Source organism: Anopheles gambiae, chromosome 2 (assembly GCF_943734735.2).
Source record: "Anopheles gambiae chromosome 2, idAnoGambNW_F1_1, whole genome shotgun sequence".
NCBI classification, from domain to species: Eukaryota; Metazoa; Arthropoda; class Insecta; order Diptera; family Culicidae; genus Anopheles; species Anopheles gambiae.
In genome coordinates, this window is record NC_064601.1 from 52,508,191 (window position 1) to 52,531,765 (window position 23,575).

Here is a 23,575-nt window from a genome sequence, read left to right on the forward strand (position 1 = left end):
CTCGCCTGTGTTACACCTAGGTGCAAAGGCGGCTGAATAGATATACTTTGTTATGATGATATGAGAACCGCTCGAAACTGGTTGTAGCATACTTTACGGCTTTCTAGAAAATATACATAAAAACTGTTCGAAATACGACCGAACAGCCAAAGGTTCCCTTCCCGTGTCAGTAACAATGATACTCAGGTACATACTTAGAGAGAGAGACAGAGCGTGCGCCAAATAACACACACTCTCGCAGAAGATTATTCAGCTTTTGCTTACTATTCACATCCTGCACAACCTGTACTTGGCGGCTGCTATGCTGTTACCTATCTACCGGTCTCCACTGCTCAACCCAACAAACCCAATCTTGTAGCATACTTCTCTCATTACTGTTATTATTATACCGGACACGACAGAGCGCGGAGCAGATGCTTGACGAAGGCACAACACATAACGTCAAAACGCCAACAGCATTCTCCTGCTTTGTTGCCCTCGTTAACATCGTTCGACCGTCAACAAACTAGCACATTTGTTAAAGGTGGGTGGGTGGGTGTCGGTTTGTTGATGATTGCCGATTTCAGGCGATGTTTTAGTGCCGGCTAAACATTCTCCATTCAATGCATTTATTGCTACTGGGTAAAAATGCAACAGTCAGATAACTAAAGCAAAGTACAAACTGCAAGAGATATTTTCTTTAATAAAAATTTAATTTTCATATTGCAAGTTAATCAATTATACGTTTGCTAAAATTCATAGCTTCATAGAAATGTTTTTATGAATGCGAAAAATTAGGACATTCTAATTTATAAATTGATAAAATTCTTCTATATTACAACTTTAATACGTAAAGCATGCATTATAATGTGAATAAAATTAGGATTGAATTGTTGTACAAAAATTTAACAAACAGAAAACATTAAACCTTTTGTCTAAATATGTATCTCTAAAACTATTAAATATATAGGAACACATTTCAATTTTTTACCTATCCTTTGGTACAATAAACCGAAAGGAAAATGACATTTTATTAATAACAGAAGTCATGAAAAACTCTCTTAAATATAGAAACCTTAATCGCACCAAAAAGCGAGACACACAACAGCGCAAAGAGAAAAACGATCGATCATTGCCCATGAATAAAATACACACACACACTCTCCAACACTACAACGCAGCGCCACACAGCAGCAGCAGCCGAGGTGGCGAACTCAGAAAAAATATACATTTTTTACTGTCATCTCGACCCTCTCTACTCCGCTGTGCTCGATGTTATTTCAATCCGCTTTGGGCTGTCATTCCACATGCGAACGTGAGCGCGATCAGATCTCGAAACCCAACAGAAACCAAACGAATGAAATGAATAAAACGAAGGCCGACTGCTCTACCCTCAAGCTGTTTCATGCCAGAGCCAACCAACACACACAGCAGAAGTTTTGCTGCTTTACCATGGGCGAGCTAGGTACAAGGGTTCGCTGTTTGCCTGCACTCATTCGTTTATGCGCTGCCGTGCCGCTGTTGCTACTGCCCCTATCCATTGCCACCATATTAGCGAACATCGACCGACTGTGCTACAGCACTACACCCTTCACACCAGCAAAGCTCTCTACTCTACTCACGCAACCATGCGCAACGGTTCCCTATGCAGAGGTAATACCCAACCCTTGAATGCATGTGGTGGATGGTTATTTGATATTAGTATAAAATTAGACCATTCGGGATGCGACGCTATCACTATGCTCAAATTTTCAAAACTTCATGTGCTTCTAGATATTCTTCATAATTCCTCTTTTAATTGAAGTAAACATTTTGCAAAAATGCTTCAGACAGAGCAGACTTAACTAACATGAGGCACTTCTTTAATTTAGAATGAATTAAAAATTTATTATAGGGAATATGTTTCATCCAAAAAATACTCGTTAAGATCGTAACAACAATGTTCAAACATGTTCTTATCGAAATAACAATAAAACTGTTACCAGAATAAACAAGAAACGTTTCACTTTACAAAAACGTATAGAAAATTTCTGCTAGTGAAACAGTTGAATATGAAATATATTAACCTAAAAAATAAAATAGAAATGCAAAAAATCTACATTACTGAAGATCATCATTACTAAAATCATCCCTAATCAATCATACGTGAATTGTATTATTATTATTTTTTTTTCTATAAAATGTTCATCTCGTCCCCCTACCGAGAAGCGACTGTAATATCTGCTTATCTGCTAACGATTTATAATATACATCCAAACGTTGCACACGCATTTACGGATAACATTTATTGGTGTACAGTATGTTTTGTTACGGCTGGTAACAATTTATTTATTTGGTAGCTTGGCAGACTTTCTTCCAACTGCTTTAATTTGCTAGTTTAATTTGCTACTAACCCTAGTTTCATTCGCTAGTTGTTTCGCCTTTGGGTATATCTTTATGTCATTAACAGTCTCTACAGCGCCCTCTAGTGCGTTTCTTATAAGTTATTTGAGCTGTCCTTGACGAGCTAGCTGTTTTGATAAACATTAAGACTGCTGCTATGTCTTTTTACAGAACTCATAAAGACGGCTAGAGGGGCGGTCTCGTAGTACAATCGTCAAATCGTACGACTTAATAGTATGCCCGTTGTAGGTTCAATATTAGAATTGATCGTCTCCCGTACCAAGGACTGACTTGACTATCCGGTTGCTTGGTACTGAATATAAGTATCGAGAGTCTGTACATGTCCGCGTAGGCCGATACGCCAAGTAGAAAATACAGACGGGTTTGACTTGCATTTGACTCGATAAAATCGACTTTAAACAAAACAACTTATTTTCACTATGATTTTTTCTTATTTAAAAAATATATATTTCACTGAAATTACATCACATGAAATTAAATATTCTCAATCTGACTCAATCGAAACTGAGAATTGTGCCACGGATCGAAGATGAAACTTGTGTTATTAAATTGGACAGAATAGCTTACACCATCTGCCGAGTGATCTAGTGATAGACAACTGTGTCGTCTATTAAAAACATTGTTGTAAACAAAAGACAATTCTTTATTGGACTCATAACTATGTAAGCAAAATATACTAACATGCGAAAATAAATTAATCAAATGATGATAAATCAAAATATTAAATAACTTGTAATACACGAATCATTGAGAAAACTACATGATGCACCGAAATCCATTTATAAGCGCGAATAAAGGTATTTTTCAGCAAATTAAATAATAACAAAAACCTAACAAAACTCATAAAATCACCTTCAAGGGTTAACCATTCGCGTGAACAAGGGATAATAACGGCCTCTTTCACTCTAGCTCACAATCCAACATACAGCTAGCTCACTCACGCTAACGCTACTGGCCTTGCCTCATTTATGCCGTGCACACCCGCAGCAACAAACTCTTAGCAACCGCTCCAGCGAAACGAAGCACATCCCAACGCGCAACAAAGAAGACCTGTTCCCATCGCGAGTGCCAGAGCGAGATGCACGCGTCTAGTGCGCTTTCATTCGCACTCACGCACACCATACCGCCATCATTTCGACGACGTCGATCGTCCATTGCGCTCCGCTCACTCACACACTCACTCAGCGGCTGATGATGAGACGGCGAACAAATTACATGGTGGGAGTGATGAGGAGGGCTATGGCGGATATAGCAGCACTACCTACTACCCCGCGCCGTTTCCTACACTCTACACACACCATGACCTTTCACATCGTCTTTCCCAAACCCCAATTGATGGCAGGGGGAAATTCTACCCCCAAAGGCAGACGAGAGAAATGCACACATACACACACCTGATAGGGTTTCCTTCTCTGCTTCTCACACCCCCCTGCTACCATGTGTCCTTTTTGCATGTTTACTCTAATTCTGCCGGTTCCTCCCGCACCCACGCCGTCCACCGGCTGACCCTCTTCAGCCTCTTCAAAATAGCTTTCTTGATCACTTTTCAGCTGTTTATCTCGTCTCTGCACACAAGAACTTTGGCAGCTACCGCTACCAGGCAAGCCGCGTGTACTCTGTCTCGCTTGCGCACACGTTCTGGTGTGTCGCGGTACGCCTCTTCAAGTGACCCTCTCACCCTGCCAGCTCAAGCCGCGTACGGAAGAGCTACCCACGGATCGGAAATGGGGATATGCTTCATCTTCGATCGCTTCGCTCCCGCTAAACACTAAGCGATTGATGTCAACGCGCGCAAAACGGGGAAACAGACCGGGCTCAAATCTTTACTAAATTTTCCAACTTACCATTAACCGGGTCTGGTTCGATCGAAGGTTCGGGTTTCTCTGCGATGGTGGTACGCTTGCTGACGGTAATACTGCCTCTCTTTCGCGCTGTTTCGTAGCACACTTTGACGTTCCTCGACGGATGGGTTAGCAAATCCCGTGCACAAAATTTCACTTAAGCACAAAGCCGCACTCGTTCCACAGGATCCTTATTGCGAGATCGCGGTACGTTTTGCTGGAAAAAATTGCACGACGCTAATGGTGGAAAATTCCGCATACATACATAAACACACTACACACGTATGCACACCAACACACACCAACGACTTGGCACACGCACACACACACACGGATACACACAACCACGAATGGTTTAGCAGAAACACTGCAATATGATTATCGCAAGGGGGCGCCGACTAACAGCTTTTTACTAATCTTCAGCCGAGCCTACTTTGATCGTACACCGTTTGATATTGTTTTCCACGCACTGTTGTGTCGCACACGCTGCGCCAGTCGGACGAACGGATCGATGCTGATGATGATGATGATGTTGGTGATGGTGGTAGTGCTGCTGGCGATGATGACGCGATAGAGTATGTGGCTGCTCACGGACAACGCGTCAGGCGAAAAAAAGCGGTCGGGCTGCTAGTTTTTCTTGGCCATAAAACCCAACGGAACAATCGACCGACGTCCAAAAAACGGTCTGCCAGTCACGGTAAACGTCAAACACGGTACGAAACACAATAGTTGTTTGATGACGGCTGCGAGACGATCCCTTTCCCTCTCGCGTGTCTACGCTTTCTCTTTCCCGCTCTCTCTCTCACACACGGCGACTTCACACAGAAGCACCCGCCAGCGGAAGATTCTTCACCGTCGCACAAAAGGATGCTGCCGTATTTCACAACGCGGATCGGCGTGAGAACACACTGGGAGGACACTACTTATCGATGGCTCCGCCACCGACGTTCGTCTTGTGTGGATAGTAATCACCGTGCAACTGCTACACCGTGAAGAAGCCGTGGCTGTCTGCCAGGGGAGATGATGATGTGCGATAGACGTCGGGTGAACACTACGGTTTGCTACTTAAAACCGCCACAGTTCGCTCGATTTTCGACCAGAATGGTAGCTATTCTGCACCAACGGACCGTTACGCAGTACACGCTTGCTTTAGAGGTGACTTTAGACAAGATTTTCAGTCGATTTCAGCACAGAATCACGCCAAACACCTAGCAGACACACACGGTTGCGTTCAAAGCTTCGAGCAGAAAGCGAACGAGCGTCCGACGGAAATCCAACCTCTTTTTTCGCATTCGAACAAGTTTTACGACCCGCTCTCACAGCACACCAGCAAACGTAAGCGGCGATGGTACGCACACTGCCAAACGCTCACATCTCCGAGTCGGCCATTTGACGTTTCTGATTCGTCCACTTCAAACGTACACAAACAAAGGTACGCTGCTGGTGTGTTGCTGCGTGCAGGCAAGTTTTAGCGTGGGGTATATTTTCAAGCAAATGTTTTTCAGCCGTCTTGCAGCCGTTTTGATCAAATATCGACGGCTGCAAAGTGGATCGTATTTATTTTTAATTGATTAAAAACAAAAGCTATGGTGGAAGAAACCAGACAATTTCACTGGTATATTAATGTGAAAAATTGTAAACAGTTGAAATTTCGAAAATAATTTTAAATTTCTTATATATTTATTGTTTTTATTTGCATTATTTCTTTGTTCGAAGAATTTAAATATTGTGCACATTCAAAGGGAATTTTTCTGGCATTTTACTCAAAAAACAAACAGAAATATAAAAAAATTAAGAGTTTACGATCGAATACGCTAGCAGTCAGATGTATGGATTTCTGGATCCTATTCCCATTTGAACCGTCATCTCTTAGCCAGAATTGACTATTAATTCTTATAAAATGCTAGTTTATTAGAAGCACGAGGTATTGGTTCTAGTATCAAAGTAAATATTAATAAAATTTGTTAAATTTGTGTATTTTTTATAGAAATAAAATATTTGATTTACATAATCTATTTCAAAAGCACAAGGCTAGACGCGTCAGACCCCACAAGCTGAGAAGTGGATCGATTCCCGCTCAGCCTTTCTTCACATTTTTTTTTTAATGAAACGTTTGTAAGGAAAAATAACTCATAAAATATAAATACAAAAAAATGCATGAAGTCTTCTAAAATTATATAATAGTGCCACATTACATCAACTTATACAAAGTAAATAAATAAATAAATAAATTGATTTTTGTTTCATAAATAAGCAACTTGATACCTTCCAGGCAGTAATGCACTAAATCACAAATTTTGAAAATTCCATACTGTTTTTAGCCACAACATGGGGATTTTATTGTATTAATTTGCCACGTTTGTGGACAATTAACAATTTCAGTTTTAATACACGTTTGGAATGTCACACATCTCACATAAAAAAGAAATAAATTAAGGTATAAAAGATAAAGGGTAAGTGCACCAATCATGGCCAATCATATTATGTGATCAAGATAAATATTTTACTCCTGTAAAAATAAGTATTAGATAAAAATTTTAAAGTCTATATTTTGACTCAGTGTTTATCAAAATTGTCAACAAATTCATTTAAAAATTGCTTCTCAAGGTACCAATTATGGTTATAGTGTTCCTAGCAATTCGCCATAGCTGTACAAATTGTGGCTGTAGGCCAAAATTCGTGGATATTCACACCAAACATTATTTTGTAATATTGTTTTAACTCAAATCAAATAATTATATGTTCACTTCACTAATATAAGTATGTAAACGCCATTAAAACGTAAAATAAATAGTTTCAAAAATCCGTTTTCTATTACTGGTTGCATTGATAGCCACACTCAATTAATCGCACAATAGATGGGGCTAATCCTTCTAAAAATTAACTTTGTTACACCTTTCTGATAACACCGAGTTTGGACACACTTCAAATCACCTGATATTCCTTCATATTACCTGCTCAAGAAGCTATACCGAAGCCCGCAACCGTTTTAGTGCGATACGCAGAGGAGCACAAATCAGGGTGGTCTGTTTGAATTTGCTTAAATGAAAAATCGTAGCCATTATTCAACTATCTTCTGGCTAGGACTAGCCCTAACTATCGATCTTCCTTGATCAAGAGCGCTTTTGACAAAAGGGCGACACGAGCGGCTTCAGATTTTGCTTTTTTGTATGAAAGTCATTCAAGACTGCATTATTTTGATAAAACTGATTCGATTTTATAAAACTTTACAAATTTATATCACTTTACAAATAAATGATGCTTAAAACACATATTCATACTTTAGGATGCAAAAATAACAATTGAAACCCCGATTTATTAATTTGTAAACTACGCACTAGGACCAAAACGACAGTTGTAAACAAAGCATCCATGATATACTGCGATATTTGGTACATCGAAGTTCAGTTATACCAATGGATGTACGGAAAACATGAAAGTTCATACGGAAAACATTTTCGATAAAATCATGATAAATTTTGATTTGAAGTCGTTAAATAACGAACATTTTGCATCAACATGATGATTTTAAGAAAAAACTATGGGTAATTACAGTGGAGCGCCGTTTATCCGGGTACCTTTTATCCGGCTTTCCGTTTATCCGTGCTGTTGAGAAATGACAGTTCAATACAAAGGTGACATTGCGTTATGAGCAGGGTATTTAAAAAAGCGGTTATAAGAGCACATCATCATAACAAAAAACACTATAATTCATGGCAAATTTCAAATATTCTCATGGGAAAAACATGAAGTTAATAAAAACTGGGTTATTTTTATCAAAAAATAGGAATTTTTTAAAGAACTAATCAGAAAATGATGATAAAATATATCATTTGACTCATTATTCGTGTTATTCGCTTATCCGGTCGAGGTCAAGTCCCGAGAAGCCCGGATAAACGGCGCTCCACTGTACTTCGAAATCTTTGATTTCCTACAGCGCTGCTCTTAGCAAATGGCAAGAGATGCTAAACTGGCTAAACATCTTGGCAACACATTTTAAAAGGTTGATATTTAACTAACAGAAGTGGCCAGCACGGAACTAATGAAGCACAAATGTTTTATAATGATCATATTTGAAATAAAAAATCACTCCGTGGTTTCAAAACGGAAATGGCATGGCATGTACATTTCAAGCAATGACGGGATCATTAATCAATGATTAAAAAATCATAATCATTCGAATTACAAAATTTGATATTGTTTCCTAAGTAGTAATTTTGTTCCAATTTTGTCATTTATTTTTTGTGGACAATTATAATCGTAGAATCACCCAATTAAAAGAAAAATAATAATGTTGATCGATCAGATACAAAATAGTTATTCAAGACATTGAGATTTTAAAAAATGAAATACAAAAGGCCTGTTCACACAAAGTTACATCACTGCTTGTAGGTGTAAAGATAGGCCAATGGAAATAAATAGTAAATATATAAATAAAAAGTAATAAGATTCATAATTCCTTCAATCAACTCTTAAGCCCGCGTTAGAGCCCCAGTAAAATTAAACGTGAAATTTGGGGTTTTTCTGTTATATTTCAATAAATTTTTATCAGAATATGGCTTATCGTACAGCAAAAGAAAGGATATTCAATTCCCCAACTATTCACACTATAAAAAATATTTTATTAATAAATTAATTGCAGTTCCTTGTGATTCTCCGCTTTGTTCACGGTGAAAAAATAATGGTCATCGGGGAATGATAAGGAAAGGCATTTAATTCGTTTTTTTAGCATATTTTATAATCTCAATAGTTGGGGAATCGATATCCTTGCTTTTGGTGTACGATGAGCCATATTCTGATAAATATTGAATGAAATATAGAAAATTTAAGAAACCTTTAAGTGGTATGAACTGTGCTGGATGAAGACGAGAGGAGGCCCTAAGCGACGACACGAGTGTAGGCCTGAGTATGAACATTCTAGGAAATAAACAAATATGAAAACAAAAACACACTAACAGCACTTTTGATTTACTCAAAGATTATCTATAAAAATGGTACTTACATAGACCGAATGAAGTACAACTTGAACCAAAAAATTTAAGCTAATTATTCCAACTGTGTATGATTTTCCTATATAACAAAACGAGTAGTTTGCAATACTTGTAATGAATAAAGAATACATCAGAAGCAATAAAAGCAAGATTTCTACCAAATTAAAAAATATTTTTTAAATATCTTATCTATTTTTTAACTCAAGAAGATAAAGCATAATATGGTTGGTTAATTAGTACAGTAAAAAACAGGACGAAATGAGAGAGCTTTTACAAACACTGTGTAAACTAGTACCAATGTATGTGAACGCTTAGTGGAACCTTCCGCTTTTCTATCAATATTAATAGATGCATTTGTTGCATCGACTAAAGTTAAATTACATAAATTACATATTATAAAATTAAATTACATATTTCATAATCAATCGATCTTAGCGCGCGTAGGATTGATTGATTAGAGCCCGTATCCCGAACATGAGCAGCCAGGGCGAGCCAACGCCATCGAGACGAACGAAAGAAACTAAATCCGTCAATCAATCTCTGCTACCTCATTTCACCGGCAACCAGCAACAACACTGTTGCTGGTTGCGGCACTGGAAACCGGCACAAAGAAAAGGGAAAACAGTGCTCCCTCGGCTGGAACAGCCATGGGGGTTTGATTTCCCGAGTATCGGGCTCAGTTCGAAAAAAAAGTCAGCACACACATCAGTGTGAGACCACCTTTCTAAGTGAAAGATAATGACCCTGGAGCTGGGATTCAAAGGGTGAGAGTTTTCTGTTTTCCCCTTACCCCGCAACACAACTACGCAATTGGTCCAAACATGCAACGAAAAGTTTAATTATACTCGTAGCTTCAACACTAACTTATTGTTATACCATCCAATCCGTCTATAAGCAGCTTTAAATCAAATTTTGCAGGTACGAGGGATGATTTTAAACATTCAACGCCGGATACCATGTAATAAAGAATACTGAACAAGTTAGTTTTTGGCACGGTAAATGTACTAGCACGGCAAATTCATAAATTAACAAGAATTGTGCAATATGTTATTTCACTGAATTTACTTACACACATAATGCATGTTCTAAAAGAGTCATGTTGACTTATGGTGTAATAAATTTTTTTACGAACTTCCAATCCCCGTTGTATGCAATTCTCATGCTGATCAAGTTAATGATCATTTTCTCCGCGCAGTTCGTCACGGCCATCGCTTAGCACAAGGTGCATCTTAGCACCGCTTCTAAGCTATATTATTACGCAACGTTCAATATACCAGTTTGGTATGGGTATGCGAGACAAAGTTTGCGGTCTTTTCCGCCTTTGCCATCCGGCTCGCGCGATCCGTAATTGCCAGCTGTGATTGGAGCGGCTGTTTAGCATTCGCGCGCCACCATATCGCCACCCTTGACAAACGCTCACCGGTTCGCATGCGTGTAAATGACAGTTTGACATTGTGTCGCCGGGTAAAATGCGACGAGAAGAGCTTAAAACAGGCAGATAATTGACAAGACTAATTCCACAATCAACGCGAGCAGGCGTCACACAGCCCGCCGACCGGTTTCCCGCACATATAGGTGGTGCCCTCACACCCCATTGCTTGCTCGTGTAGCTCAATGCACTCATCAACTCTTAAACACACGCACACAGACGGACGAATGGACGGACGGGACGTGGACACCTCAGCACGCGTGTCATCTCGTGGGCTAATTTTTATGGCTCAAACAGCATTCAAATGACACAACCGGTACAAGAAGAAAAGTGCCTGGCGGAAGTCTGTCAAGCGGGCAAACACAGATCTTGGCGGAGCGTCGCTACGTTTGCAACGCTCCCCAAGTAACCGGGGCCAAATTGTATCTGGCCCCGGCAATCAGGCACACTCGCAAAGAGCACATGATCGGAGCAACTGGTCGTAGGAGTTACGTCCATTAAGAGAAGCGGATTATGCCTTCCCGCCGGCGTACATACCGAACCGGATGGAGTTGTTAATGAAGATCATGTCGGCGGAATTCTCGTCTCGTACTCCAGCAAGCTTCCATTCCTTCTGCCTTCCTTCTGGCATCGGAACGCATCGCCTCGATCTGGCGGCATCGTTCTAGCGATCGACGTGCATGTGTTTACGAACTTTTGTTTTGTTTTATCCCCGGCGTGGCGCGATCCCGGTGGGAGAACCGGTGTGACGTTGAAGACGACGACGACGAGGACGTCTCTCGGGCCGGTTAAATATAGGCATATAATTACCATTTTCGAGTCTCGTTTTTATGCGATCCCCCTGCGTGTCGATGAGAGAAGATTCTGTGCGCGGGCCTTTTGGAAGCGTACACGACCCGTTGAAACGATCGCAGACCTTGTGGAGGAACCTTGTATTCTAGCGCACTCCAACGCTCTACAATGTCGCTAATGCTGAGGAGCCGAATGGCCTTCATGGATAAGCGCCTTGTCAAGGAACAGACGATTCGCTAAGGTACAATTGTGTCTTCTACAACCAATCTACTCCACCAATTCACAGTATCTATTCTAATTCAGTGCTCTCACTCCTTCAATGCTGCGCTAACGTTTATGCCTCTGGAGCCTGAGTTCACGTTCATGAGTTTAACCTCCACCGTACCAGCTGCTACTTGGTTGATGCTGGCCGAAGGGAGAGAAACGACTTCCCCCGGTGGTAGCGTTGCGTCACACTCCTGCCGAGATGAGACCACCAGCACCTCCACATTAAGCAACACTTGAAACGGTTTTGGAACGATCTTCGCTGCGAGGGCTTCGTGATATTATAGAATCGCCGCCGCAGCTTCCAGCATCCACAGCCGATCCCGCGGGCGGAAGATGAAACCGGGCGGAACCACCAGGGGAACTGCTAGCCGACCACGACCGAACGCGCATTTGCCAGACCACTCCAGAGTTGGTTAATTTTAGCTCTGCATCCCCCCACCATCCCACCATGAACCGGAGTTCACCACCCCTATCGCCCCCTACGTTTAACGGGATATTTCGGAGGGATGAACTTCCCAGCGTCTAAGTTCATCAAATCTATCGCCACCATGATCTGGAGAGAGAGTGCGGAGGTGGCACGAGCAATGCGGAGGCAGTGCCGCTGTCGAAAACTCTACTCCACGGCTCTGGTAATGGGAATTGTTTGTAGACCGGATTGATCGACAGGCTAAACGCAACGTGCTGTCTTGTGCCCTCGGTCTCGCCGGGTTATGAGTTGATTCCCTGCTCCCATCGAAGGTATGCGTTCATTCATGTAAGGGGGTAAAAAAGCCCCGATAAAACTACAACAGCTCTACTACACGCAACAGAGCAACAGAGAGTTCCCTTAAGAGGCGGTTTGCCTTGAAATTGGTGGAAGGTTTGCAATACCTTTCGTTGGAGCGCCTTCCCGCACTGCTCGGCACCGGTTTTTAAGGGGTGACATGCACAACGAGGTGCCACAAATATGTTGTCAATTTCGATCACGCAACAGCTCTGCGGCCGTGCCTCACGAAGGCCGAGGATCGAATCGAGTCCGCGGTGTGGTGATCGTGCATTTGCTGGAGATGATCTTTTTCCCCAGCCATGTGCGGCATTCGATTTCTGCCTGGCCTGGAGATTTGGTTTCGCACCGGGGATTGATTGCGGTCGTCGGGTTCACCTTTGGCAGTGAAGGGCGCACGATCGGAACAACACACCAACACGCACACACACAGATAGACATTTGCCTGTACGGCACCGCATGGTTTTGGTTGTATTTCGTCAGCTTTCGGACGACGGTTTGCTGGTGGTTAGGGGAGGTTAAGGGAACAGCAAACGCTATACACGCTGTCACTGTGAAACACATTACCTCTTTTTTGCTGTTGCTGGCGAAGAAACGGATGATTTCACGGTCACCGGGTTTTCTGCGCCGAACCGCTTCTTCTAACAGCAACCCCTAGGCACGGGGCCCGATCCGGTGAACTGGGTTTATCTTGAAATATTTGCCACCGGACACACACATACACACTCACACATCACTTGCGACAAATCTGCCCGTCCCAGTAAGGGCTGGGACGGCACTGGCCGATGCTTAGACGACGGTGGTTAGGAAAAACCTGTTTTTCCTATCACACTACCCTCCACCACCTTGCCGGCCGTACAGCGCACTGTTGACACTGTTATTTACTTTTTCCCAGCGGTCGCTGGAACGCGCTCACTGGAATCGCGTTGGAACTGATGCGCCTTTCTTTTTTTCTTTTTTGCGCCACGCTTGCCACACTCGTTTCGTGACGGCGTGAATGAGATTTCAATTGCTTCACGAACGATCTTCGATTTCACATAAACGAACGACGCAAACACTCACCTTGCTGATGGAGAATATCAAAACCCGGCACGTTTGATTGCATTTCCTGCACAAAACATTATTACACGGCACAGCTGGTGTGTTACTCACTGGCGCACTTCACTGCACTGCATCTGCGGGGTTTACACAAACTCAATTCGCTTGCCGTGGGATGGATGATCACGATCATTGCACGGCCATCAACAATTGCCAAAGCCCCGAACCCGCGGGCTGACGATTTACGAAATACGGTGATGGCAAATAGTACGGCAAATGAACACACAAACCTCCTCCGGACTCGAACAAACTCACATTCTGCTGAATCTGCACGTACGAAATGTCTCGCGATCAGCGTTTCCAAAACGAACACAAAACCAAGCTGCCCCGTGGATCACGAATCGTTTGGGCGTTCGCATAACACACAGCAACCGCGGGGGATAGTCGATGCGGAAAAAGGGCGAACCAAACAAAAAAAAGATACACAACACACACAACCTAACTATCGGTAGCACAACAAAACAAACCCGCGTGCGAGACACGTTCACTTGCGCGTTGCGCGAAGAAGAGTGACGGACGGGCGCGCGTACACGGGCGCAAAGCTGGCGCGGTCGCGATCGTGTGGAGTAAGTCGTGTATTTTTTGCCTCTTCTTCTTCTTTTTCTTCCTCTTCCTTTTCCTCACCTCCCGTTGGCTATTAACCTTCTATAGATATTTTTGTTGACGTTGTTGCGGATTCTCCGGCGTGCTCTCGCGGTGGTGTGTGAATCGATTGCGCGGTACGCGTCGTGCATGTATGCGTTCGACGGAGCGGGAGGAAACCGGCGCGCGTGTGAGAGAGCGTGTGTGTGCGCGCGCGCATCGATCGCAAGTAAAGATCGCCGCAATACTAAACCAACGGTGTACCGATACTGAGCATAAAAAGAGAAAAAGTTTTCGAGATTCGATTCCGAAAGCAATTCCGCTGGACTCGCCCTGAAAACCCTCCCGCCTCCCCTCATTCCCCTCCTCCGGCGCTGGATAGGCATCCCTCTACCCATTTGCGTGGGGGCCACCTTTCCCCGTCCTTTCCATGGGGCGGTGGCGACCGGGGCCGCAGCATCGCGCGCACCGCGTAAATGCGCGCTCATCTCGCTCACCGTTGCGCGAGAAACGAAAAAGCGAGCGCGCGAGAGAAAGAGAGCGAGTAGGAGCGGATGTTAATGGTAACGGGCGCAACCGGTCAATGCATCTCGTTCCTTTTGCCACCACTTAAACGCGGCACCGTCTCGTTCGACTTCACTAGTTTGATCGCTTCATGGTACACGGACCAAAGGACAAGCGAGGCTGGAGGAGCTGGATTGCGTCGATCTCTCTCTTTCTCTCTCTTTCTCTCTCGCTCCCGTGATCACCCTCTCTTGTCTCTTAGCCTCTTCTCTCTAATTATTTGCTCACACTTTTTTTCTTTTCTTCTCTTCGTCGCCATGGAAATGCCACGCTGCAGCGGAGATTCGATCAATTCACGAGATTCTTCACTCAACATCCCTTCACTTGCCGCCCTGTTTTGGCGCCGCCATCATGGGCTGAAAACGTGTGAGCAGGATCGAATGACGCTCCTACCGGTCTGTGCGCAAGTACGAGCGAGACTGAACGAAAACAAAACCAACTCATGGGACCGATTCCCCGTTAGAAAGCAGGACAGGGATGGTATGGGAACCATGTTCCGCTGCTGCAGGAGACGTCTGTTTCAGCAGTCAGTACGAAAGCCGAGAAAGCGATCGATGAGCATGGCGATGCTGCTAGAAGACATCGTGCTCCAACCGCGCAGGCCTGCTCATTGCTTCACATGCAACACAGCCCTCTGGGATGGTTGTGGCTCTTTATGGCCATTTATGCTCTCTTAAATAAGGCATGCTGAATGGGCATACTTTCTTCCTACGCACACATACATACACACTGCTTGCATTCATTATTCTCTGCCGAGCGCTGGCCCACTTGATGCACTGCTTGATCGTTTGCAGCATACTTGTGCGGTGTGCTTTTCTCATTACTGGTTGCATCTCAACGTGTCGAACGAAGTTGATCAATTATTATCAGGTAAGGAAATGTCTAACAAAAGAAGCAGATTTCTATAGTGCGTTGAGGATGCATGCAATTAAGCTGAAGCGATTTAGTCAAAATAAGATTTAAATAAATGATCAGGTAATTTGTTGCATTCAGACTTTGGTAATTCATTTTCAAAGTCTTTCTTTGCTTCAACATTTTAATCTCAGTTTAATCACTTCCACAGATGGCAGCGCTGCTATTTTAAAGAATTTTTAGGATCAAGGTCCATTAAAATTTGAGCACATCATATTGATCCGTAGATCTGGTTGCGAATCATTCTTCAGATCATTCAAAGTATGTGTCCGACTTACTCCACACTTGTTCCAGCTAAGGTATCTTGCGACCTTCGTACGTGGAAGGCTTCGTCCAGAACTCAGCAGATTTTGGAGCCTGTAGTAGTCACGGTTCCCGTTAACAATGTGCGTACATATGGTGTCGTTGTATTTCCCAACAGACGTCCTTTCCTGCATTCATCTGCCTTATTGGTTTAACAATTCCTATGATTTTAATGTTCTGTGTTGTGCTTTTGTGTGTTACATTATCGTTTAAGTACTAATACACTGTTCTGTTCACTTATTCGATTTTTGATAGACTCCATACGCTTCCCTATGCGTTGCACTTTATACCGAGGACAGTTCACCTGTGGGATCACCTTGAGTTCCGAATTAGGTGTTTACTGTGTAGACTGCTGTTTTTTGCAAATCGAGATCAATATGCCACACTATGTCTCCTTCAACAAAATCGTGGACTGTCCAGTTTTGCTCTCATTGTTGTAGTTGTCCTAGTTAGGCAGGACGCGTCTTGCTCCGTATGCATTCTACTGCTCAGCCCCAGACTTCCTTAGGCTCGCATCTTTCAATGTGAAAAATTCTCACTACTGTCTGTAGTGTGTTTGTTACATCTAGGATCTACAGCCTCAAACTTCTGACTGGTTCTTCTTCTTATTTGACGCAAAAACCGTTGTCGATCTAGGTCTGCTTTAATCCATAATGGGATTGAATATCAGTGACTCACTGATCACACATAAATCAAGAAGTGCATGTTGTTAAGTCGTGTAAATTGACAACTCTACATGTAACGGGGCCGGTCTGGTGGTACAGTCGTCAAGTAGTACGACTCAACAACATGCCCGTCATGGGTTCAAGCTCCGAATAGACCGTGCCCCCATAGGTAGGACTGACTATCCTGCTATGGTAACAATAAGTCACTCAAAGCTAAGCTCATTTCGCTAGTGGGTGCAGGCAAGCCTTGACCGACAGCGGTTGTTGTGCCAAAGAAGAAGAAGAAGAAGAAGACATGTAACGGAGCCGGCCCCTATTTTGAAAATTCATGTAGTAGTTGGCTTGTCTGGGAGCAGACAAGTAGACTTAATCTTTGACCTGAGTACTTAAATACGGCTTAAGTTGTGAGTAATTAAGGTTAGCTTATGTTGACTGCTCCATATATCTGTGAAAGGTTTTTACAGACAATAAAAAATATATACATTTTGAACATTTGAAGCAAAAGAAAACTTCAAAAACATTTTCAAGATTAACATTGTTTTTATCTTTTACAGTAGAACAAAGATAATTCGCTCTCAGGTTCATTGGATCTCTGATACTCATTGTTCTATTTTAATTTAATTTCAAATGTAGTATAGTTCACTCTAAGCAGCTACAACTCTCGGCTGCATATTTTGATTTAAAGAAAAAGATTTAATTGTAATAAAGAATTTCTTTGTAAGCCACACATAGAAAAATGGCAATTGACAGAAAATCCGGTAAACGATGCAACGAAGCTGTTCAAACTGTTCTCGAACCCCATGGTGGGATCATCATTTGTTCAGTGTAAATCAACTCGTCGTCAAAAGTAGCCATACTCTGTCATGCAAGTCACCATAACCCTCCTCGGTTGCCGCTGCTTTGTCGCTTTTTCCAAATCCAAATTGCAGATCGTGGCATTCCCAGAGTTTGTAAAGCAACACACACTCAGCATCATCACAACATCCAACATCACGAGAAAACGACGGCACATCTTCTTCTGCCGTTGTGCAACCACTCGGGGCATTCCAGGAGTGGGATCATAAATTGTTCACACTCGTAGCTGTTGCTATTCACACCATTTTCGACAATCAGGCGGGTCTCGCAAGATTGCGCTTCGTTTAATTTCCCATCGCGGGCCGGCTCGATGCTGCTCGATGCGTCTGCGGGGGAACATACCCAGAACGCTCCCGTTGTTATCATTATGCGTCGGAAATGGGACCGATATTGGGTTAACGTGGGCACACTGTTGTTTCGTGGAGGTGTCTGTCACGGTCAAAAAGCATGCCGCCCGATCAGGGTTCACTTTTGCGATCTAGCAACACTTTAGATCGGGGGTTTAATCGTCTGCGTGCGTGGGTGCAAGAGAAACGATGGCGTGCTTGAGGCAGATAAAGCATCGCTCGTCGGGAAGAGGCAGTACAGATACGGCCATCCGACATGGCCACCACCAAATAACCCTTCGCGATAGACGGAAATTAAATTTCAAAACCAAGAGCGGCTGGCGAGGGCGGCTCATGTATGACATCTTCGAAAATAGCAGCAGCATTCCCCCTTTACGACGGCATGTAGCGTATCGTGGCATGTGGCCGTTGGAAAACCAAATGAGTCAGCCGCTCACGCACCATGACCGCTGGTGGAACGCATTCTCGTTTTGGTGTTATAATTTTAAACTCGTCCGGGGGTGGGTGCTGCTCCATTTTTGGTCCGCACAACACATTGCGCTGGTTCTCTTCTGGCTGCCCAAGCTATGAGCTGGTGTTGTTTCCAAATATTTTCACATTTATGAGTCAACAATTTCCCATCATCCATCAGCTGGGGAAACATAATCGTGCGATGCTCGGCGTTGAAACAATCCATCCGCCCTTTGTTGTGCTAGCTGCGGTGCTGGGGTAAGGTAGAGTTTGTGTATTTAATGAACTGATTTTGCTATTTTTGGATTTGGAAGCGTAGATTTATGCTGCCCATCGACCAATACAAGTCGCAGGAAGTAATATATTGTGTAGGATAAATCTTCAAGCCACCTCATCGATCAGTTGTTCTTCACTCATCCGTTCACTAAACTAATTCTCAGCTCTGCTTTGAATTCTCGGCGACTCTCTTTCAACGTATCCTTCTAGTTTTAATAATTGGTGGCAAAACCCAGATTAATATGTTACAAAAGGAAAGAAAAATTACGTTGCTGAGCTTACGTAGCACTAACTTTTATCTCGGGCGACAACCGACAAAATACCACGATATGTTTTCGGAGATGATTGAATTAATCTCACGTTATCATGATCTTCTGCTTCGCTACTAGAGGCAGATGAATCCATACTCTCCATAGCGGCTTTGGCAGGTTGCTTCTGCAGGATGTTGTCCTCATCGTTTAAATCTTTCACCTCACCGTCTCTCGACAAGTTCAGTGGTTCACATGATTTTGGAGAATAATTCCGCTCATTACACGGTTCGTCTTCGTTCACTGCAACAACGCAATCATCTACCCTACCGTACGTTTTGTAGGTCGATGGCACATCCTCCTCCGGGATACTATCGGTGGGCAGTACAATTTCCTTCTGTACTATCATTCGCCCACGGAGCATACCATGGCGCAAAAGTTCTTCCTCCTCGCGCGAATACTGAACGTAAGCGTCGGTATTGTCCTTTTCATCCTCCGTCCACAACGACCACTGCCGGTTCGCGGGGTACCAACGGGCGCCCAGGACGCAAGGATAGACAACGAAAAAGACGCTATTCACGAGAAGCTGCTTCGTTCTGAAATCAAAACAAATGGTGCTCAAGGGTGAGAGTGCTCTTTTACCATGACATGAGTTAATTCATATAATAAATCGCTTTTTGAATAAATACACCCTATAAACCTATGCCGCGTGACTTTGAGGTGTGCGGAGGATATCTATCTATCTATTTGCCTTTCATTATAAAGCAACGGGTATATGCATACGTACCTGCACGACTCGTGATACCGAAGGGATGGGTGTAAATCGTCATATCTCCACTCTCCGATCGAGGGCCAATAAAATGATAGTGCCGCCTTCGCGATACCTTTCGCAAACCAGCGTCATTAAAGGGTGCGATAGAAAAAGGTGTTACACAGTAATAAAATGCATGAATAAACAGAAATGGCTGATTTTGTTCAGTATGTGCCGATAAGAGTGAAAGGACTAAAGCCACCTAGAGCGGTATCAAATCAAGGATTGATTCCGTCAAGCTGAGTATTAGCAACAAAGAAAGGACATCTATTAAATCGGTTCAAATATATTAAAATAGTTACAATCAGAATAATGGCTTACCTACAAATAGCAGAAGCAGGAAACAATTCCATATCCATTCCAAAACTGTCATTATCAACTTGTTTAGGGGAATATTTTTGGAAATCAGCAAGTTTTTTCCACGATTGCTTGAAACCTGTACGATTAAACAACGTTTGCGTTAATGAAGGGGTGCAAAGTTTGTGTTTATTTTTTTACATTTAAGTATGCAAATATGCTGGGCTGGGCATGCACACGATTAAACTAGGTAATGTAACATTGATTGTGCTACAGTACATCGGATTTATAACACGAATAGTAGATGAGCAAGCAAAATCATACGCTAATCTACCACTCATAGGATATTGGTGCTTTGTTAGAAATAATCATTTCGTATTAAATCAAAATTTCAGGAGTGTTTTTCAACTCCTTTAAACGACAAACTTTGTTTTCTCGTGTTACATACTAATTGTTACACTAAACTGCAAGCATTCAATACAAAATGTAATTCACTAAGTGTTTTTCCATGCAATGGAATTTAAAGCAATACATGTACACTTTGTACAGTACAGCGTTTGAAAATTTATTTGTTTACTTATTTAATCATTTATTTATTGATATTTCAAGGACGGATCGAAAGAATGTCAAAAAAATAATTAAAAAAGAAATCATTAAACAAATACACTGCCTACCATAACTATATGGACAGTTGTTTTTTTTTCGTTTTGCGGAATATCAGGAAGACATCGATAAAAACAGTAAATGTATGATTTGTATATTTTTAATAGCAGTTTAATAGAACATTGATGCTGGAGTAAGTGATGGGAGGTAAAAAAAATTATCAGGTTATGATTATAACAACATGCCCTTCATGGGTTCAAGTCTCGAATGGACCGTGTCCCCATACATAGAACTGACTATACTGATATGGGTAAATAAATAAGTCATTCAAAGTCAAACGCACTAGTGGTATAGGCAGGCCTTGACCGACAGTGTTGCAAAGAAGAAAAGAAAATTACATTCCTTAACTAATTATGTAACAATAGCAAAAAATTGAATTCTGCTGAAAAAACGTTGTTGAAGGTTTTGCGTCGCTAGTATCTGATCGGATCAGTTTTGAACCGTTATTCATTAAATTGGTAAGGCTCTCATGGCAATTTGAAAATATTGTTTGAATATTTGGTTTGATCATCTGGTAACAAAAAAAAAACAAAGATTTTGCTAATTTAATATTTTTTACATTAACAGGTTGATAAAACTTCCATAAACTCTTATACTTTATAAAACTCATAAAGCCCCTAAAATTTGTATTGAATCAATACTTTTTATAAATCGTTAAAAATGTTTTTTTTTTCTGTAAACCCCTACTAAAATATATTATTTGTATTTTTGGACGATTTTGAAATGCATTTATTAATACAAACAACCTATTTTTTGACATGTATTTCTAGTTTTGATACGATCCTTCGTTTTTTTCTTAATAAGTCATATAATAATGGTTATTTTTTTTTAAATCACAAAGATGTGAATATCATTTTGTAGAAATCATACATTTACTCTTCCGGATTTCCGTACATTGAGAAAAAAAGACTGTCCATATAGTTACAGCAAGTGATGTATGATAATATAATTGAGTAAACTGATGAAGTATGACATAAGTTGATCAATTAATAACAATTAAAAGCAAGTAATTAAAAACAAAGTTGAATAAAAATCTTTATCGGTGTTTTACATGGCATCAATTTGTATGTTAATAAGATGGGACCATATCATACAAATCCTTTATCAAAACAATCGTACAATTCATAATTTGTTTGTTATTTTGTCCAGGAAAAGCGATGATAATAAACATAGCTCTACTCGTACTGAATATTTTCAGCTTTTTTGTATTAGTGAGTGAAAAAAATAGCATTTTAAATAGAAAATACTACAGCTAATTATATTGAATTAAGCCTTATTGCATGTTACAGCATTGAATTATATATGTGTACAATTATATAGTATAGAGCAGGGGTCTTCAAACTCTTCAGTTCATGGGCCTCATTGCTTCACATATAACGTTGTTGAGGGCTTTTGTTCAACTGCTTTTGTTAAATTTTTGTTGATTTTGGCCATTGAAAGTTCAAATCTTCTTTAAATAAGAAAATACAAACTAAATACATCAAATTTCTACAGCGTTCTTTTATTGAATCTTGATTTTCGTCTTTCTAAAGTACAAAAAATATATTTTTGAATAACTTTGTAAACTTTACAAAGTAATCGCGGGCCGCATTACACGCTCTTAATGGCTAAATGTGACCCGCGGGCCGTAGTTTGGAAACCCCTGGTATAGAGCACAGACTGACGTCACAACTTCCGAAAAGAACACATTCGTTCTTTTCGCAGAGTTTTTTTATGAGTAATAAGGACACAGTCCTTTCTAGGCTATATGTAAATCATGAACGTTCCGTAAAACTCAAAAGATTTGCAGTTCAATGGAATGTAAGGTGAATATTTGAAAAACTCTGCAATAAAATTGAAGTGTGTCACCATCTATAGGTGTAAAAGCGATGTTCTCGTAAGTGGTTAAAGGAGCTGCCCAGGAAGCTGCAACGTAAGCTCATATCTGGTGTAATGTAAAAGGAACATTAGGTGGTCGGGTTAGAGTGACCACCACTGTAAGGCAACGTTGATTGTAATAGCAAAGAAGAGAAGGGAAACATTTTCACAGCATCTATGGAAAAGTTTTTGTGCAACAATCATTTCAACGATAAAGAAAGAGCTAAATAAACAAGACCAGGGGTATCCAAACTACGGCCCGCGGGCCACATGCGGCCCCCAAGAGCTTATAATGCGGCCCACGATGTTAATATAAATATTACGTTATTATGACTTTTTCAAATGAAATTGTATGTTTTGAACGTTTGAAATGTTTTAGTTGCTGGAAAATGCTAAAATATTTACAACAGATCTATCAAATAACAAAATCAAAATTAATTCATCACAACTACACAGCAGCTCATTGCACCTTGTTTTTCATAAATCAGTTCATCAACATAAACAAAACCATCTTGTTCACTCTCTAGCCACCAATTTCTTACCAGCTTATGTGTTGCGTCCTTCTGTGCGTTGCTTTATTTTCTCCCCCAATTAATCTATATTTTCCACTATGTTTCCTTCAGATTTCAGCACTTCAGCTCATCCACTTCGGTCCACTGCACCACGCACGAGCTACTTCATCGAAAGCATCACCGCAATGGTTGCTGGGATCGTCATCTTCGAAATCAGCACTTTCCGTACGACGTCGGGAGTCAATCAATGCGAAATTAATTTACCACTCATCATCACCCCCCAGGTTGATTGACAGCCGGCCGGTTGACGCGGACGCAAGCGGCAAGGTCGCTGGTGACTGTCAATTTGTCAATGATTAGCAGCTGATTGATCGGAATCGCCGGAAGCCTTCGTTCTCGGTCATCGTTTCGATGACTGGTTTTAAATGTTGCATCAATTTTGCACCAATTAAATGGACAACAAGATGCGATAATTCGGGTGACAGGTGGCGAATCATGAGACAGTCGTTTCGTGTTTTTGTTCGCCAATGACTGATGGAGTTTAATCGAGTCGTGTAATGGGAGATGGTCACATAAATTAATGCTCAATTAAGTGTGCACATCACATTTAAATCAGAAATTTGTGGTCAAATTCATCAACTCTAGATCCAATACCAAATAAATATAAAAT

The 23,575-nt window shown here is 41.6% G+C and overlaps 3 protein-coding genes and 1 long non-coding RNA gene across 5 annotated transcripts in view; 1 reads left to right on the forward strand and 3 right to left on the reverse strand.

Moving 5' to 3' along the window:
- LOC11176112 (uncharacterized) overlaps positions 1-5,618 on the reverse strand; it is a 29,515-nt gene extending 23,897 nt beyond the window's left edge. The window contains exon 1 of the mRNA XM_061643095.1: positions 4,227-5,618. The gene's annotated coding sequence lies outside the window, so the exon portion shown is untranslated. The remainder of the gene's footprint in view (positions 1-4,226) is intronic.
- The window catches only part of LOC11175713 (uncharacterized), a 140,244-nt gene extending 125,119 nt beyond the window's left edge, over positions 1-15,125 (reverse strand). Inside the window, exon 1 of one of the 2 annotated variants that reach the window (XM_061643084.1) lies at positions 13,528-15,125. The gene's annotated coding sequence lies outside the window, so the exon portion shown is untranslated. Of the gene's footprint in view, positions 1-13,032 lie in introns of both variants that reach the window. The other variant, XM_061643083.1, reaches the window with a different exon arrangement.
- A 186-nt stretch (positions 15,126-15,311) lies between these two features.
- LOC133391204 (uncharacterized) lies at positions 15,312-23,141 on the forward strand. The gene is made up of 3 exons (XR_009764687.1): positions 15,312-15,579; positions 15,849-16,007; positions 23,017-23,141. It is a non-coding gene; the product is annotated as an uncharacterized LOC133391204 (long non-coding RNA).
- On the reverse strand, positions 18,791-23,546 carry LOC133391203 (uncharacterized). Its single transcript, XM_061643097.1, has 4 exons — positions 22,936-23,546; positions 19,898-20,012; positions 19,553-19,649; positions 18,791-19,361 (listed from the first exon to the last, which is right to left on the reverse strand). Exons 2-4 carry the CDS (start codon positions 19,947-19,949, stop codon positions 18,806-18,808), a joined length of 705 nt encoding a protein of 234 aa, XP_061499081.1. The 5' UTR covers positions 19,950-20,012; positions 22,936-23,546; the 3' UTR covers positions 18,791-18,805.
- Between the last annotated feature and the right edge of the window lie 29 nt (positions 23,547-23,575).